The 18428-nt window shown below is 36.2% G+C and overlaps 1 protein-coding gene across 11 annotated transcripts in view; it reads left to right on the plus strand.

The window, feature by feature from the left end:
• The window catches only part of ZRANB3 (zinc finger RANBP2-type containing 3), a 309784-nt gene that overhangs the window by 126808 nt on the left and 164548 nt on the right, over positions 1 to 18428 (plus strand). For 8 of the 11 annotated variants that reach the window (XM_008998974.6, XM_035305048.3, XM_078327919.1 and 5 more), the window contains exon 3: positions 61 to 79. The exons of the other annotated variants lie outside the window; for them this stretch is intronic. In XM_008998974.6, the coding sequence (XP_008997222.4) occupies positions 61 to 79 (19 nt within the window). The remainder of the gene's footprint in view (positions 1 to 60; positions 80 to 18428) is intronic. 11 annotated transcript variants of the gene reach the window in all.

An 18428-nucleotide genomic window follows, 5' to 3' on the forward strand; every position in this document is an offset into this window, starting at 1 on the left:
GTCCGTCTAAAAAAAAAAACTGTTCCTTTTGATAATTAATTTTTTCTTTATTTTTTTCAGGTGTATGGTGGCTGATGAAGTAAGTGTTTCAATGGTTTTTATGTATTTTGTAAGATTACACAGCTAGTTTTTAGTGTCTGCTATTTTCTATGTACTCTTTTTCCATATGACTATATGTCTATATATGGGGACAAGGAGAGAAAGATGGGAAGGTGGGGAGGGAGGGAGAGAGAAAGAATGAGAATGAGTGTGTGTGTGTGTGTGTGTTCAAGATATGCATCTGATATACATGTTAATATTAACATTAGTGACTCCAAATTGTTGCCTAAGGATGCATGAATGCAGCCCTCCAAAAAGCTTTTCTGTTATAATAGTATTTGCTTAAAAGCTAAACTTTTAAGATTCTGTTCTAAAGGTTATTGTTAATTGTTTCCTGGGAGTATGAAACATAGTGCTGAAATGGTATTTTATTATCACTCAACAATTTAATGTATTTAAATGGCATGTTCTTATATGTATTTCTATTCGTGTTTTCTCACTGAAATGGAGGCTGTTGTAACATGAACTGTGATACTCTTTGTGTACATTCTCAGAGTAATATGAATCAATAAAGTTGTAATTTTATTTATTTATTTATTGAGATAGAATCTCTCTCTGTTACCAGGCTGGAGTGCAGTGGTGCAATATCAGCTCACTGCAACCTCTGCCTTTCAGGTTCAAGCAATTCTCCTTGGGAGGCTCAGCCTCCCGAGTAGTAGGGACTACAGGTGCATGCCACCAAGCCCAAAATAATTTTTGTACTTTTAGTAGAGCCTGGGTTTCACCATGTTGGCCAGATGGTCTCCATCTCTTGACTTCATGGTCTGCCCACCTTGGCTTCTCAAAGTGAAATGCTGGGATTATAGTCATGAGCCACCACTGCAGCAGGCCCCAAAGTTGTAATTTTTATTATTATTTTTAAATTTATTTATTATACTTTAAATTCTGGGGTACATGTGCAGATCATTTGTTACATAGGTACACATGTGCCATAGTGGTGGTTTGCTGCATCCATTACCCCATCGTCTACATTAGGTATTTCTTCTAATGCTCTTCCCAATCCCCCCACCGCCTGCTATTCCTCACCTAGCCCCCACCCCCTAGGTCCCAGTGTGTGATGTTCCTCTCCCTGTGTCTGTGTGTTCTCATTGTTCAACACACACTTATGAGTGAAAACATATGGTGTTTGGGTTTTCTTTTCTTGTGTCAGTTTGCTGAGAATGGTTTCTAGTTTCATCCATGTCCCTGCAGAGTACATGAACTCTTCCTTTTTTATGGCTGCATAGTATTCCACGGTGTATATATGCCACATTTTCTTTATCCAGTCTATTATTGATGGGCATTGAGGTTGGTTCCAAGTCTTTGCTATTGTGAACAGTGCTGCAGTAAACATATGTATACATGTGTCTATATAATAGAATGATTTATAATCCTTTGGATATATACCAGTAATGGGATTGCTGGGTCAAATGGTATTTCTATTTCTAGATCCTTGAGGAATTGCCACACTGTCTTCCACAATGGTTGAATTAATTAACATTCCTACCAACAGTATAAAAGAGTTCCTGTTTCTCCACATCCTCTTTAGCATCTGTTGTCACCTCATTTTTTAATGATTATCATTCTAACTGGCATGAGGTGGTATCTCAATATGGTTTTGATTTGCATTTCTGTAATCATCAGTGATGGTGAGCTTTTTTTCATGTTTCTTGGCTGCATAAATGTCTTCTTTTGAAAACTGTTTATATTCTTTGCCCACTCATTGATGGAGTTGTTTGTTTTTTCTTGTAAATTTGTTTAAGTTCTTTGTATATTCTGGATATTAGCCCTTTGTCAGATGGGTAGATTGCAAAAATTTTTTCCCATTCTGTTGGTTGCCAGTTCACTCTATTGATAGTTCAAAGTTGTAATTTTAGTAACAGTTTAAGAAATTTGTTACTGTTTTTCATTACATTTTTAGGAATAAGAGCAAAACCAACACTTTTCAAAATATATTAGAAATGAAGGAAATGGAAACTGAATTGTTAACAAATAAAAGTGGAATCATTAAAACTCTCCCAATTAATTTTGTGTTAGATTTACTTACATATATACTCCCACAAAAGGCTTATCTTTATAGTCTCTTTTTAAGGAAAAACATGAATAGAGAATTTAAGGATTTATTTAAGGAATAACATGAGTGCTATACAGAAATGTTGATATGGGGGTTCATAGTTCATGCTGATTTATAATTACCTAATTTTTTAGTTTAAACTCTTCATTCATTCATTCAATAGGCATTTATTTCGACTAGATATTATAGTTAGTAAAAGAGTCATTGCCAGTGAAGAACTTTAGCAATATAATTGGAGAAATAAGACAGAGACATTTTGAAAACAGTAAACAGAAATTTTTCCTTTGAAGCAGAATGAGTTCTAAAAGGTTCTTCATAAATTAATTAGAGAGTCCAAATGACTGAAAGAAGCTTTTTATGTTTTTAGTCACTGAATATGTTTTTAACAAATAGAAATGTGAACTCATTTTCCAAAACCTCAAGACTAGCCATAACTATTTCCTCTTATATATGCGTGTATAGAATATATATCATATATGTATATGCATGTGTATAAATTTTTTTCCAAACAGACCAGTTTTGTGCCCACAGAAAATATATTATTAAAGGTAACAAACAGCATCTTTTATGATCTCCACAAGTAAGTCATGGTGAAAATCTTAGCAGTCATGGTACACCATTGGTACTTTGGTTCTCGCTTTTATGTTGCAGGGATTTAGATGGGCCTTAAATCTGTGGAATTCACCATGGATTGAGATAAACACTTGATCAGCATCATCACCCTTCTGATATGGTTAGGCTGTGTCGCCACCCAAATCTCATCTTGAATTGAAGCTTCCATAATTCTCATGTGTGATAGGAGGGGTGACTCAGTGGTGTGTAGTTGAATTATGGTAGTTGAATTCATGGGTAGTTGAATTTCCCAGGATGTTCTCATGATAGTAAATGGCACGAGATCTGATGATTTTATAAATGGAAGTTCCCCTGCACACACTCTCTTGCCTGCTGCAGTGTGAAAGATGTGACTTTGCTCTTCTCTCACCTTTCACCATGATTGTTGGGGCCTCCCTAGTCATGTGGAACTGTAAATTAAACCCATTTCCTTTAAAAATTATCCAGTCTCATGGATGTCTTTATTGGCAGTGTGAGAACAGACTAATACACCTTCTTAACCCTTACATCCTCCAACAAACCCTTATCTTATCCTCAGTTAACATCAGTTAACGAGTATGCAGAGTTCATGAACCCTTAGCAAGAGTCTTCCCATTATACAAATTGCTTTTCCTCATCTTGCTATTTACACTTACGTAGCACTTTTCACATTTGGCTAATTCACATGCTGTCATCTTCTTTCAAAACCATTCTTATTTTTTAACTAAATAAATTTCAAAGATCTGTTTAATATTTCCTCAATACTTAAAATAACTTCCACCTTTGTGTCCACCATAATTACTTAAATCTCTTTTCACCAGTGTTTTTGAAGACCCATTATTTTACACCTATTTGACTTGATAGGGTTTATGGTGATATATCCTATTAATAATCTTGATTAAGAAAAAAAATCCTCAACTTTATACATGAATACAAGAATCAGGCCATAGAAATAAACAGAATGATATAGAAGACTTAAGCTCACAGCCCATAACCACTAATAATCTATTTAGTGGTAGAGTTAGAGTGCCATTTCTTATGGAATCTTACCATGCCATTGTGGATGAAAGTTAGTAAATTAAATGTGCTGAAGTAAAAAGAACTTGTATATATGTAAATTATATGAACTCTGGTTTGAAATTCATTCTATTTCCTAATATTGTTTTCTTCTCTTGCTCTTATCATAAAACAGTGATGAAGCCAGAGAAGGAAGTATAGTTTATAATTTGAAGGTCAACCACTTTTTGATTTGTAAATTAAAAATATATTTTGATGTGATTACTGTTTATCTCATCGAATAGCTAAAAGCCTTGGGAGAGCAATTTTACATCTGTGTTATTGAACCTACTTTTTTTTTTTTTTTAAACATTTGAATACCCATTTGGAATACTGTGTAATTTAGCTGTCTGCGTTGATCTTTTCTCCCTAGCTTTAGAAACAAATGACTTCCTTCACTAGTATTACTCCACATTCTTTTTATTTTTTTAATCTTTTAATTTTTTTTTTTTTAATAGATGGGTTTCACCATGATGGCTAGGCTGTTCTTGAACTCATGACCTCAGGTGATCCACCCTCCTTGGCCTCCCAAAGTGCTAGGATTACTTTTGGAGGTATGAGCCACCGTGCCTGGCCCTCCCCATTCTTTTAGTATTTTTTCGCTGTTATCTTTTTTATTTCTTTTATTTATTTATTTTTTCTTTGAGACAGTATAACTCCATCACCCAGGTTTTAGTGCAGTGGCATGATCGTGGCTCACTGCAGACTCCATCTTCCAGGTGCGAGCGATTCTCCTGGCTCAGCCTCCCAAGTAGCTGGGATTATAGGCACCCACTACCATGTCCAGCTAATTTTTGTATTTTCGATGGGGTGATGGATGCAGCAAACCACCATGGCATGTTTATAGGTATGTAACAAACCTGCATGTTCTGCACATTACCCCAGAATTTTTAATAAAACAAGAAAAAGACAAATATAGTATATAAATATAATAATTATTTTTAAAAAAGGAAACAGGACCATCTTGTAGCACCTTGGTTGGGTTTTTGTGTGATTCAGATGAATAAAGGTGGTGGATGTGTTTGTAAACAGTAATGTAATCCTCAAAGAGAGTAGCAGCAGGTTGCTTTGTCAATACTTTATTTTGAGGAATGAATTAATATTTTTAATAAATGTTATTGAGTATTTACTATTAAAAAAAAAAGGAAGTCCATTTCTACTGAGAAGACCTTAAAATTGAGAACATATATAGAGTCTGCCAGCATTAACTTCATAGGTTTTAGTACAAAGAAATTAAGCTAGACATGAAAAATTTTAGTTTTCCTTTTATGTAAGACTACCCTTGTTTGGTAAAGTGGTAAGATTGTGATTTTTATTTCATTTTCTTCTACGGTTCTTAGGTTTTTTGCTTTTTTTTTTTTTTTAACCATACCAAAGTTGAATTTAGCACTTTGTCCTTTGAGCTCTTACTGTTTCTGATTTATACCCCTTCTTTTTTGTCAGTGTATGTTTGCTGAATGAATGAATAAATGAATAAACTGAGTAATTAGATAAGACTTAACTCTTGTTTATGAGGTTCTGTTCTAACGCTTTACATGTATTAATTTAATTAATCCTCATAATAACCCTGTGGGGCCTTCTTATTCTTTTTTTTGTTCTTTCTTTTCTTTTTTCTTTCTTTCTTGACAAGGTCTCATTCTGTCTCACTCAGGCTAGAGTGCAGTGGTGTGATTAGCTCCCTTCAGCCAAAAAGTTTTGGGCTTCAGCAGTCCAATTTCAGCCTCTTAAGTAGCTAGAATTACAGGTGCACACCACCACGCTCAGCTAATTTTTAATTTCTTTGTAGAGAGAAGGTCTTGCTTTGTTGCTCAGGATAGTCACAAACTCCTAGCATCAAACAACCAATCCTCTTGCCTCAGCCTTCCAAAGTGCTGGAATTACAGGTGTAAGCCAGTGTATCTGACCTCATATTGTTATTTTTATACTCATTTCACATACAAGAAAGCTAAGGCACAGAGAGGTTAATTAAATTGCTCAAGAACATATAACTAGAACATGCCAAAACCTGATATTTGACCTCAAGTCAAATAATTGGATTGATTCAGCTCCAAGTCTCACTATCAATTACTATTACAATCCCCAGGTACCAGACTTTCTATTTTTGAGACAGGGTTCTTGAGGACAGAAGAATTTCGAAGACACAGTGCTCAAAGGAATAAGGCAGTAATGTTACAATGAAGGCGATAGCATTAAAATTTTGTGTTGCTGAGACTACAAGGTGCTTCTTTAAGTCAGTGTCACCTGCCTGCTTGCTTCTTTCCTTATTTCTAAGACCAGCTTTATTGTTTTTGAATGCACTTTAAAAAAAACCTTAATTTAAAACAATTTTAAATTTACAGAATTGTTACAAAGGTACTACAGAGTTCTTGTGTACCCCACACCCAGTTTCCCCTATTATTGTTATCTTAGGTTAGTATGGTACATTTGTCTCAATTAATGAGCCTATATTCATATATTATTATTAACTGAAGACCATATTTTATGCAGGTTTTCTCAGTTTTTTTCTCATGTCCTTTTTTTAAAAAAAAAAACAACTCTGGGATCCCATCCAGGATACACATTACTGCATATATTAGTAATGTCTCTTTAAGCTTCTCTGAGTTTTGACAGTTTCTCACACTTCCTTTGTTTTTGAAGACTTTTACGCTTCTAAAAATTAATGGTTAGCTGTTTTGTAAAATATCCCTTATTTGAGATTCACCTGGTGTTTTCCTCATGGTTATATTTGGGTAATATGTTTTTTGAGGGCGAAGACCATAGAGATGAAGTGCTATTGTCATCTCATCATACAAAGTGTGCTTACTATCAATATGATTTATCACTGTTAATGTTAACCTTGATCACCTGGCTTAAAGTAGTAGATTGCCAGGTTTTCCCACTGTAAAGTTACTCAGTTTTTCCTCCCTTTTTATACTGAATTTTTTGGAAGAAAGTAACTATTCCCAGCCCAGCCCATACTTAAGGAATGGAGAGTTGTGTTTTTCTTTCTTTCTTTCTTTCTTTCTTTCTTTCTTTCTTTCTTTCTTTCTTTCTTTCTTTCTTTCTTTCTTTCTTTCCCTCCTTCCTTCCTTCCTTCCTTCCTTCCTTCCTTCCTTCCTTCCTTCCTTCCTTCCTTCCTTTCTTTCTCTTCTTTCTCTTTCTTTCTTTCTTTTTTCTTCTCTCTCTCTCTCTCTCTTTCTTTCTTTCGAGATGGAGTCTCGCTCTGTCACCCAGGCTGCAGTGCAGTGGCAAGATCTTGGCTCATGCCAACTTCCGCCTCCCTGGTTTCAAGAGTTTCTCCTGGCTCAGCCTCCCGAGTAGTTGGGATTACAGGCACCCACCAGCTAATTTCTATATTTTTAGTAAGACAGTGTTTTGCCGTGTTCGTCAAGCTGCTCTCGAACTCCTGACCTCAGGTGACCCACCTACCTCGACCTCCCAAAGTGCTGGGATTGCAGGCGTGAGCCACCATGCCTGGCTGTGTTTTACCTTCTTATACCTTGTTTTTGTCAGGATTCTCTAGAGGGACAGAACTAATGGGATAGATACATATATAAAGGGGAGCTTATTAAGTATTAACTCACATGATCACAAGATCACATAATAGGCTGTCTGCAGACTGAGGAGGCAAGGAAACCAGTCTGAGTTCCAAAACTGAAGAAGTTGGAGTCCGATGTTCAAGGGCAGGAAGCATCCAGCATGGGAGAAAGATGTAGGCTGGGAGGCTAGGCCAGTCTCTCTTCTCACATTTTTGTGCTTGCTTATATTCTAGCCACGATGGCAGCTAATAAGATTATGCCCAACCAGATTAAGGGTAGGTTTGCCTTTCCCAGCCCACCAAGTCAAACATTAATCTCCTTTGGCAGCACTCTCACAGACACACCCAGTATCAATACTTTGTATCCTTCAATCCAATGAAATTGACAGTATTAACCATTACAAAGCTGGAGTAAATACATAAAATATTTGGAATTTATTCATTTATTTACTTATTCATGTATTTATAGCAGTGAGGACTCATGGATATTAATTGCATACTTTGAGTTATAATTCATTACTGCTTTCTTTATCTTGTTGCTCAAATTGTTCCAGCTTTGGCCATTGGGAGCCCGCTTCTATGTCCCTTTGACATACCCCCTTCATTTTGGAACTTTAGTTTTCGTTTTTGTTTTTCAAGAATTTTCTTACTTTCTGGTACTACAGGATGCTCCAGGCTCATCTTATGCATTTCTTGTCCCAGTGTATAATCAGCCATTTCTCCAAGAAATCCCAGTTCATGTTATTGAAGATTGATACTAGAATGATGACCTGGGTGCTCCATTTCTCCTGGAGTTTCATTCCTTCCAGGTTCTATTAGCTTGTAGAGCAAGGAGATAAATGTATGTAAACTAATTGTGTGTGTATGTGTGTGTGTGTAGGTAGGTAGATAGATACACATACATATATCTGTATGTATAGCAGGGTGTGAAGGCCAGCAACCCTTGACGTTCCTTGGTTTACACGTGCTATGCACTCACATTGCTATACACATACATTACTTATTTGTAATCTTTCATTGTAACAGTGGGTCCCACAATCTGCCATCTATTTAGTTAATTGCTAATTTCCAGTATACATGTGTAGCAGTTTCACAGTTGTTAACCTATACTTTCATGAGAAAGAACTTTATTAGCTAGAGCATGATGTAATGTACAGATCCTTTTGACTTTATTCTTACAGATTCCATTCATATCCAAAATTACTCAGGTCAACACCTTATTCCTCTATACCCTCCGATGAGGGTATTTCAGACGTTTGTAATACATATACATTCCATTATCACATTTTGCTTTCCATCCTGGTATCCTAGACCTCCTAAATTATTTTTAAAATATGTGCATACATTCAGGTTTACTCTTTATGCTATAAAGTTCTATGAATTTTCACAAATGACTAATGTCTTGTATTCATCATAATAGTATCATACAGAACTGTTTCACTACCCTGCAAAATCCCTTGTGCCTCACTTACTCAATTTTCCCCAGGACTGAACCCCTAGTAACCACTGATGTGTTTAATGACTTTATTTTTGCATTTTCTGTAATGTCATATAATTAGAATCCTATATTGTGTTATGTTTATGAACTAGCTTTATTCACTTAGCAATATGACTTTAAAATTCATCCATGTCAGGCTGGGCGCAGTGGCTCACACCTATAATCCCAGCACTTTGGGAGGCGGAGGTGGGTGGATCATAAGGTCAGGAGTTCAAGAACAGCCTGGCCAATATGATGAAACCCCGGTGTCTACTAAAAATACAAAAATTAGCTGGATGTGGTTGTGGGCACTTGTAATCCCAGCTACTCAGGAGGCTGAGGCAGGAGAATTGTTTGAACCAGGGAGGCAGTGAGCCTAGATAGTGCCATTGCACTCCAGGGTGACAGGGCGAGACTCCATCTCAAAAAAAAAAAAAAAAAATTCATCCATGTCTTTTCCTGGCTTGATAGCCTTTTCTTTTTATCACTGATTACTATTCCATTGTATGGATGCAGCACAGTTTGTTTTTTCATTCATGAAGATGAAGGGACATCTTGGTTGCTTCCAATTTTTGACAATAAAGCTGCTGTACATATTCAGAGTATTACTCTGTCTCCCAGGCTGGAGCGCAGTGTTGCTCAGTTCACTGCAACCTCCATCTCCTGTTTTCAAGCTATTCTCATGCCTAAGCTTCCGGAGTAGCTGGGATTACAGGCATGCATACTACTACACCCAGCTAATTGTTGTTGTTGTTGTTGTTTTGATATGTATCTCACTCTGACACCCAGGCTGGAGTGCAGTGGCTCTATCTTAGCTCACTGCAACCTCTGCCACCCCAGTTCAAGTGATTCTCCTTCCTCAGCCTTCCGAGTAGCTGGGATCACAGGCACTCTCCACCATACCTGGCTAATTCTTGTATTCTTAGTAGACACAGGGTGTCACCATGTTGGCTAAGCTGGTCTCGAACTCCTGGCCTCAAGTGATCTGCCTGCTTTGGCCTCCCAAAGTGCTGCAATTATAAGTGTGAGCCACTGTTCCCAGCCCACCATGACTTTTTATGCTTTAATATTTCTACGTAGTTCTTTTTCTGATTAATTCCTTTCCTTCTATATCACTTACTTTTCTCAAGTCCATCTAAAAAGTAATCCTTCAAAACATTCTTTAGATATCATTACCTCTATATTGCCATCTCTGGTTGCCTTTTGGTACCTGTGTGCTCTCAATTCTGCAGTAATTTGAATCATATTCTACTGTACTTGTCTGGCTTGTCTGGTTTTCTCCACAGATTGGAACTCCAAGGCTGGAGCCATATATACTTACCGCAGTGCCTGGGAATATATTTCTTGTAAATGCCTCCTGAACAAATGAATGAACTTTTATAAATTTATTGTTTTTATTGACTTAAGATCACTTGAACTAGTCAGAAAAAAGAAAACATCTCTTCATCTAGACAAATGGAGGTCTTGTGTATCAGTAAGCGGTGCTTTTTGTTTTTTGAGACGGAGTCTCGTTCTTGTCGCCCAGGCTAGAGTGCAGTGACATGATCGTACTTTATTGCAGCCTTGAACTCCTGGGCTCAAGCAATCCTCCTGCCTTAGCCTCCCATATAGCAAGGACTACAGGTGTGTGTCACCACATCTGGCTCATTTTTAAACTATTTTTTTTAAAGACAGGGTCTCAGTGTATTGCCCATGCTGGTCTCAAACTCCTAGCCTCAAGCATTCCTCCTGCCTTGGCCTCCCAAAGTGCTAGGATTACCCATGTGATTCACTGCACCTGGCCTTTTAGCCAGTGCTTTAAATCAGGTCCATGCCTACTACCACCCATGTCCATTTATTCTAAGCATGGAGGTAAAGGAGCAAATATTCATTTAAGTGGGTTTGGGGTTTGGGGATCATCTTGATCCCATCTGACTCCTATAACAAAAAATGGACAGGTGACTTAAACAACAAACATTCATTTCTCACAGTCCTGGAGGCTGGGAAGTCTAAGATCAAGACACCAACAGATTCAGTATCTGATGGGGCCAACTCCTCGTTCATAGACAACCATTTTTTTGATGTGTCCTCACATGGCAGAAGGAGTGAGATTGCTCTCTGAAGTCTTAATGTCCTCTTTTTCTCTTTTTTTTTTTTCTGAGACAGAGTCTCGCTCTATTACCCAGGCTGGTGCAGTGGCACCATCTCCTCTCATGCAATCCCTGTCTTTCAGGTTCAAGTGATTCTTGTGCATCAGCCTCCCAAGTAGCTGAGATTATAAGCACCTGCCACCATACCTGGCTAGTTTTTGTATTTTTAGCAGAGATGGGGTTTTGCCATGTTGGCCAGGCTGGTCTTGAATTCCTGGCCTTAAGTGTTCCACTTGCCGTGGTCTCCCAAAGTGTTAGAATTACAGGCGTGAGCCACCATGCCCAAGCTGAAGTCTCTCTTTTTTATTTTTTTTGAGACGGGGGTCTCACTCCTCTGTCACCCAGGCTGGAGTGTAGTGGCATGATCTCGGCTCACTGGAGAGCTATTCAAGCGATTCTCCTGCCTCAGCCTCCTGGGTAGCTGGGATTACAGGTGTGTGCCACCACATATGGCTAATTTTTTTAAATTTTTAGTAGAGACAGGGTTTTACCATGTTGGCGAGGCTGGTCTCGAACTCCTGACCTCAGGTGATCCACTGCCTTAGCCTCCCAAAGTGCTGCAATTATGGGTGTGAGCCATGGTGCCCAGCCTGAAGTCTCTTTTAAAAGAACACTGATCCCATTCATGAGGGCTTCACCCTTATGACTTAACTCCAAAATCCTCCACCTCCCAATACATTGGGGGTTAGAGATTTTTAACATGAATTTTTGGGGAAAAAACATTCAGCCCTTGACAGGAATCTTTTCAAACACTTTATTAAAATGTCTAGCATTGAGTATTCTTGGTTTTCTAAATAAGTTCAAGTCATTTCTTAGTCTAAAAATTTATCTTGAACACTAGCAAAGTACAAATGCAATTGATTGCATTTTCAATTTTAAAGAGGTCTGTCCTGATTTCTTTGAAAGCTAATGTAATTTTGTTGAGACCTCTTGCTGTTTTGCATGGCTGGGTTATTTCAGTGTTCTCTCAATAGTCTTAGACAAAATTCAAAATAAAAAGCAAAGGCATCAATGATGGTGAGTTAAACCATACCCAGATAGTATCAGACACAAAGTATCCCCCTGGAATTTAATGTTTAAGTTCACATAAGCATTTGAAAAGCATAAAGCACTAATAGCATCATCTCATCCCAAGTATTGTTATTATATTAGTACATTAACACCTCCAAATGCATTATAAGGAGGATGTTGCAAACATTCCTACCATACCAGTTTTTATTAAATGAAATGTTCTTGGTGTCTAGAAATTGTTTAACTGGGAGGAATGGTTAAAATTAAATATCACCCTGTAATTCCTTTTCCTTTTTGAGTAATGAGCTTAAATTTTTATAGAACTTAAAAATCCAAAGAGGCCACAACTTTGTCGGTGTGTTAGTCCATTCTCATGCTGCTATGAAGAAATATTTGAGACTGGGTAATTTATAAAGAAAAGAGTCACAGTTCTGCATGGCTGGAGAGGCCTCAAGAAGCTTAAAGTTTTGGCAGAAGGCACCTCTTCACAGGGTGGCAGGAGAGAGAGAATGAGTGCAAGCAGGGGAAATGCCAGATGCTTATAAAACCATCAGATCTCTTGAGACTCACTCATTATCATTTGAATAGCATGGGGGAAATCCTCCATGATCCAGTTACCTCCACCTGGTCCCACCCTTGACACATGCAGATGATTACAATTCAAGGTGAGATTTGGGTGGGGACACAGAGCCAGATCGTATCAGTTGGCTGCTCTTCCCCCATCTGCATTGGGAATTGGACAATTGTGAATATGCATAAAGTTTCCTAACTTTTTTTTTTGAGACAAAGTTTCACTCTTGTTGCCCAAGCTGGAGTGCAGTGGCGCTATCTCGGCTCACTGCAACCTCTGCCTCCCAAGTTCAAGCAATTCTCCTGCCTCAGCCTCCTGAGTAGCTGGGATTACAGGTGCCCACCACCAAGCCTGGCTAATTTTTTATTTTTAGTAGAGATGGGCTTGTCCTCCCAAAGTGTTGGGATTACAGGCATGAGCCACCACACCTGGCCCCAACTTTTTATATAGAGTAGCCAGGGATGGTTATCAATACAAGTCTTAGTCTTAACTCTTTGTACTAAAATAGTTTAAAGCAAGATTTTCCTGTATCCATTGATTAATCTTTTACTCTTGTATTCAACAAATAAATATTGTTGAATCTTCTATTTGATAAGTTCTTAGAAATATAGATTAAGAAACATGCCTTCATTTGCTGCAACCTGTATGATATTGGAGACAATTATTCTGAGTGAAGTAACTGAAGAATGGAAAACCAAATATCATATGTTCTGACTTATAAGTGGAAGCTAAGCTACGAGGATGCAAAAGCATAAGAATGACACAGTGGACTTTGGGGACTCAGGAAAAGGTTGGGAAGGGAGTGAGGGATAAAATTCTAAAACTGAGTGCAGTGTATATGGGTCAGGTGATGGGTGCACCAAAATCTCACAAATCACCGCTAAAAACTTACTCATGTGACTAAACACTACTTGTTTTCTAATAACCTATGGAAATAGAAAAAATAAAAAAAACAGATTACAGAACACTAGGTGTAAAATGAGCTTGTTTTTGTTTAAGCCACCCACCTCAAAACACACAAAACTATAGCTATTTATTTGTATGTGTATATATGAAGATCTTCAAGGATGTTAATTAAAAAAAAAAAAAAAGAAACATGCCCTCCCTCTAATCAAGTAAGGATGAGTAGGGGTATATTACTCTGTGTGGTATCTGTAAAATGTAGGGTACTGGAAATGTTAGAAGTTTACAATATAAATTATATGATAACGATTGTGCAAGGAACTGTTAATTTTGTTTTGATTAAGTTGGAAGGGTTTGTGGGAGAGGTAGATGGGAAGTGGGTCTTGTAAAATAAGTAAGTAGAAAACCAATATTGAAAAAAGGAGTATTGAGGAGTTTATTGACTGGGCAATGCTCAATGGTTTGCAAGCCCTGTTTCACAGAACTGTTTTTCACAGAACTGAGGTGGTGACTGAGGGTATGGGGCTATGAGGTCCCTACTTTACATTGACTATAGTGGTCTCACTTTTTCTGCTTTACAAATGTTTGTATGTAATAATTTACTTGAAAGAAACTTTCAATGCTTTAAAAAAATAGTGTAAGATTGGCTTTTTAGAGTGTTAGCTTCTTTGTGTTGTCTTCTGTTTTTTTTTTTTTTTTTTTTGAGACAGAGTCTTGCACTGTTGCCTGGGCTGGACTGCACAGTGGCACAGTCTTGGCTCACTCCAACCTCCACCTCCTCTGTTCAAGCAATTCTGCCTCATCCTCCTGAGTAGCTGGGATTATACAGGTTTGTGACTCCATGCCTGGCTAATTTTTTGTATTTTTAGTAGAGATGGGGTTTCACTATGTTGGCCAGGCTGGTCTCGAATTCCTGACCTCATGATCCACCCAACTCGCCTGGGATTACAGGCGTGAGCCGCCGAGCCTGGCCTTGTGTCCTCTTCTTATATATTAGAGTAAAGCAAAGTGTGTCTATCTCTCTTACTCCTTGTCTAATTTTACTCACCACTAGTTCAAAAGTTTTTAGTAGAATGATTTAATCTTTGACATTTTCTGCAGGTTCAGATCTTCTCATACTGTTTTCAATTTTTTTAAACATTAATTTAGAAAGTCAAATTATTAATAGAATGTATTTGGTAATGATGGCAATGTTTTACTGTTTTGAAATTTTATATATTTAAGCCTATAGGAAATGAGGTATTTCTATAGAGTCAGAGTTTTTAGGACAGCAGGCATTCTGTTTTTTTTTTTTTTTTGTAAAATGTAAATATGTAAATACTTTCTATATATTTTTGCTTCTTTTAAACATTGTACTCCAAACATAATTTAACCTTTTTTGTTACTCAAAGTTATCAACTACTGAGACAAGTTAGGCCCTTTACTTAATCTAATAGGGTATTTTAAGTTATATGTCTGCATCTTATTTTTCATTTACCCTCCTCCAAACCCTTTTTCTTCTCTGTCCTGAGTTTCCAGGCAAAATGAAATGACTATCTATTTTTGTTAATATTGGTACTGTGGCTAATATAATAAATAATATTAGAAAAAACAAATGAATAGCTGCTGTCTGCTGAAATTTTCTGTCATTTTTCAGTACATTTTTATTTGAAATTTATATTTTAGCTATTTTATAATATATCATTAATTCATGGATTGAGTTAGCTATCTTTTTTAATTTTTAATTTTATGGGTACATAGTAGGTGTATGTATTTATGGGATATATAAGATATTTTGATACAGGTATACAATGTGTAATAATCACATCAAGGTAAATCCATCACCTCAAGCATTTATCCTCTTTTTTTTTTTTTTGAGACAGAGTCATGCTCTGTCACCCAGCCTGGACTGCAGTGGCTCAATCTCAACTCACTGCAACCTCTGCCTCCTGAGTTCAGGAAATACTCCTGCCTTAGCCTCCCAAGTAGCTGGGACTACAGACATGTGCCACCATGCCCGGCTAAGCATTTATCATTTGTGTTGCAACAATCTTCTAGTCATTTTCAGATGCACAATTAAATTAATATTGACTACAGTCACCCAGCCATCTTACTTTTTTACTTCAATGTTGATTCCTACCATTTATTACTTTATTTCAATATTTTTATAATGTTATGTTTTCCTTTATTACTTTATGACATGATGTTAACTATGAATTTAATGAACTATTTTCACTGCTTTTAATGCAACTAATATTTCAGTAAAATAAAATCAAGCCCAGATTAGGTCTTAACATATTCATTTTCCCATAAAAATTAACTTTCATTATATACTGTTTATTTTTGTAGTTTTTAGTACATAGCAAATAACATTTATTTTGACTCTTAACCCAATTTGAACTTATTTTTTCAGGAAGATGTTTTTAGATAACTTTCTCATTAACTTTTCTGAGGTTCAGATGTATTGCATTTTCTCTAATCAACTGGTTCCACAAAATTAGAGTCATTTTTTAATTTAGCATGGGTAATATTTAATAAATGAGGAATGTGACTAGAGTATGATGATATTGTCAGTTTTGACATATCTCATTTCTTTTTATAGGTTAAAAGTGAATTCCTTAATAATTGACAGACTGTGCACTTTTGAGAGTATTCTACATATAGATTCATTTAAGAAATTTGGAGCCATTAATAAGTCTACTGGAAGACAAAAGAACAGACAAGTAATTCAATAATAACCTGTTATTATTGGTTGTTAGAACTAATAATTGAATATATTATTGAATAACTTCTCAGTTAATTCATGCTATTGAATAACAGTGAAGTTATTCAATAATATATTTAGTTATATTGGGAAAACAAGGAACATCCCTATCTAATAAAAATGTCAAAAACTAAATATATTTCACTTTGCCATAATACTACCCTTGAGTTCATGGTGATATTGCATTATAGGAAGAGTTTTCTGTCACTGTGTTTAATGTATATACAATTTATGCAGATTCTACCCTAGAGAAGAAAACCATATGGTTTAGACCCAGGAAACTCTACCTTGACATAGGGGGGTTGGTTTTTAGAGTAAAGATCACCTGTGTAAATATTCTTTAAATATATAAAAATTAACTTATAAATAATAAATACTTTAAAAGAATTGATGATTTTCTGTTTCTTATTTATTAGTAGGCCTGGTTTTTTTCCTTTATTGCCTAACACAGTTTAAACAGTAAATTTTACTTTTGGTAACATTCCATGTCTTTTTCTTAGAATAACGAATTGATTTTGCTGTCTCGGTTGATTTTCATTTCTGCAGATAATACCCAGCCTAAACTCAGAATTCAGTGGCCTTCCTTTATGTTTTAATTTTTGAAAACGAACTACTCAACACATTAGAGCTCAATGTTTAGTCAATTGTGGCGTTTTGGCAACTGGCTGAGGATGTGATTAATTAGCATTTTGTTTTCTTTTTACTTACTTTCTTTTTCATTTTATGTAATGATTTAGTAACAGCACGTAAGTTAATTTTTACTTAAAAAAAAAAACAAAACTTTCACAAAGGTTTCCTTTCTTTTTCCTTCTTTTTAATATATACAAGACCCATCTTAAAAGAGTGTATGTTCTGAATCTGAGTAGAGAATCTCCATCATTGTTTAACTAACATCTCCAAAAATTACCTAGTTGAGATTTGGAATTCTTTCTAATGGTTTATTCTAAAGTGATTGCTATGGGTCAACACATGAATTGACTGATTAATCCAAGTACTTGTTCAACTGAGAGTATCCTAATAACCTGCAAAAATTTTGTCTCAAGCTGTTGATGGATATGCTTTTGATTCCTTATTTTGAAAATAGAAATAATTTTCCCTTTGTTACAAATAAGTAGTGGCATTATTTATTTATTTTACTTCCACCATAATTTTATGTGTCATTATGTAACTGTAGAACATAGTATTTTAATATACTAATCTGAATTTCAATACAAGATTCTTTATTTTCTAATTCTGATGTTGTCTTCAAATTCATTATAGTGTTGTCACATTAAAAAGGATATAAAGCATAACACTTTATTTATGATACTAAGCAAGGGATTTGTTCATCTTATCTTTTATAAAATCTTCAACTGAATTTGTCTGTGGTCCTTAATGGTAGTAATCAAGTTTGCCAAGTACAAATGCTTCTTATCTGCTCTTTGTTTCCTAATCCATATTTTAATAAACTTTGAAACACCCTTTTGTTTATATTTGTAATAAACAAACTCACAGTGTTAATAAACATAGAAAATTTATGATTTTTCATATTTTTTTGAAGAATGTATTATATTTAGTTTCACTGTTCATTGCATCTAGAAATTTTAGTGATATACGTTATTGTTCTTCCAATTTGTTAAACAGTTAAGGTTGATCATTGAGGTTTACATATAGCACTTTAATTGATTACCTAAGATACACAATCAAAGCAAGGGACAAATTAGATTCCCTTTCAGGGCTTTATTATACTTCTGAAATTAGTCTTTTTTTATTAAATTGCTAGCTGATTCAAGTAGATTGTTAAGTAAGAAGCCAAATTGTGTTTTTGTTTTTTTGAGACAGCGTCTTGCTCTGTTACTCAGGCTAGAGTGAAGTGGCGCAGTCTTAGCTCACTACAACTGTCGCCTCCTGGGTTCAAGCAATTATCCTGCCTCAGCCTCTTGAGTAGCTAAAATTATAGGCACCCACCACCACACCTGGCTAATTTTTCTATTTGTAGTTTTCTTTTTCTTTTTTTTTTTTTTTTTTGAGACAGGGTCTCACTCTGTCACAGCCTAGGCTGGAGTGCGGTGGTGCAATCTCACTGCAACCTTTGCCTCCTGGGCTTAAGCAATTCCTCCTGCCTCAGCCTCCCAAGTAGCTAGGATTACAGGCATGAGCCACTGCACCTGGCCTAATTTTTATATTTTTAGTAGAGTTGGGTTTTACCATGTTGGCCAGGCTGATCTTGAACTCCTGACCTCAAGTGATCTTGGCCTCCCAAAGTGCTGGGATTACAGGCATGAGCCACTGTGCTCAG

This window comes from Callithrix jacchus, chromosome 6, assembly GCF_049354715.1.
Source record: "Callithrix jacchus isolate 240 chromosome 6, calJac240_pri, whole genome shotgun sequence".
NCBI lineage: Eukaryota > Metazoa > Chordata > Mammalia > Primates > Cebidae > Callithrix > Callithrix jacchus.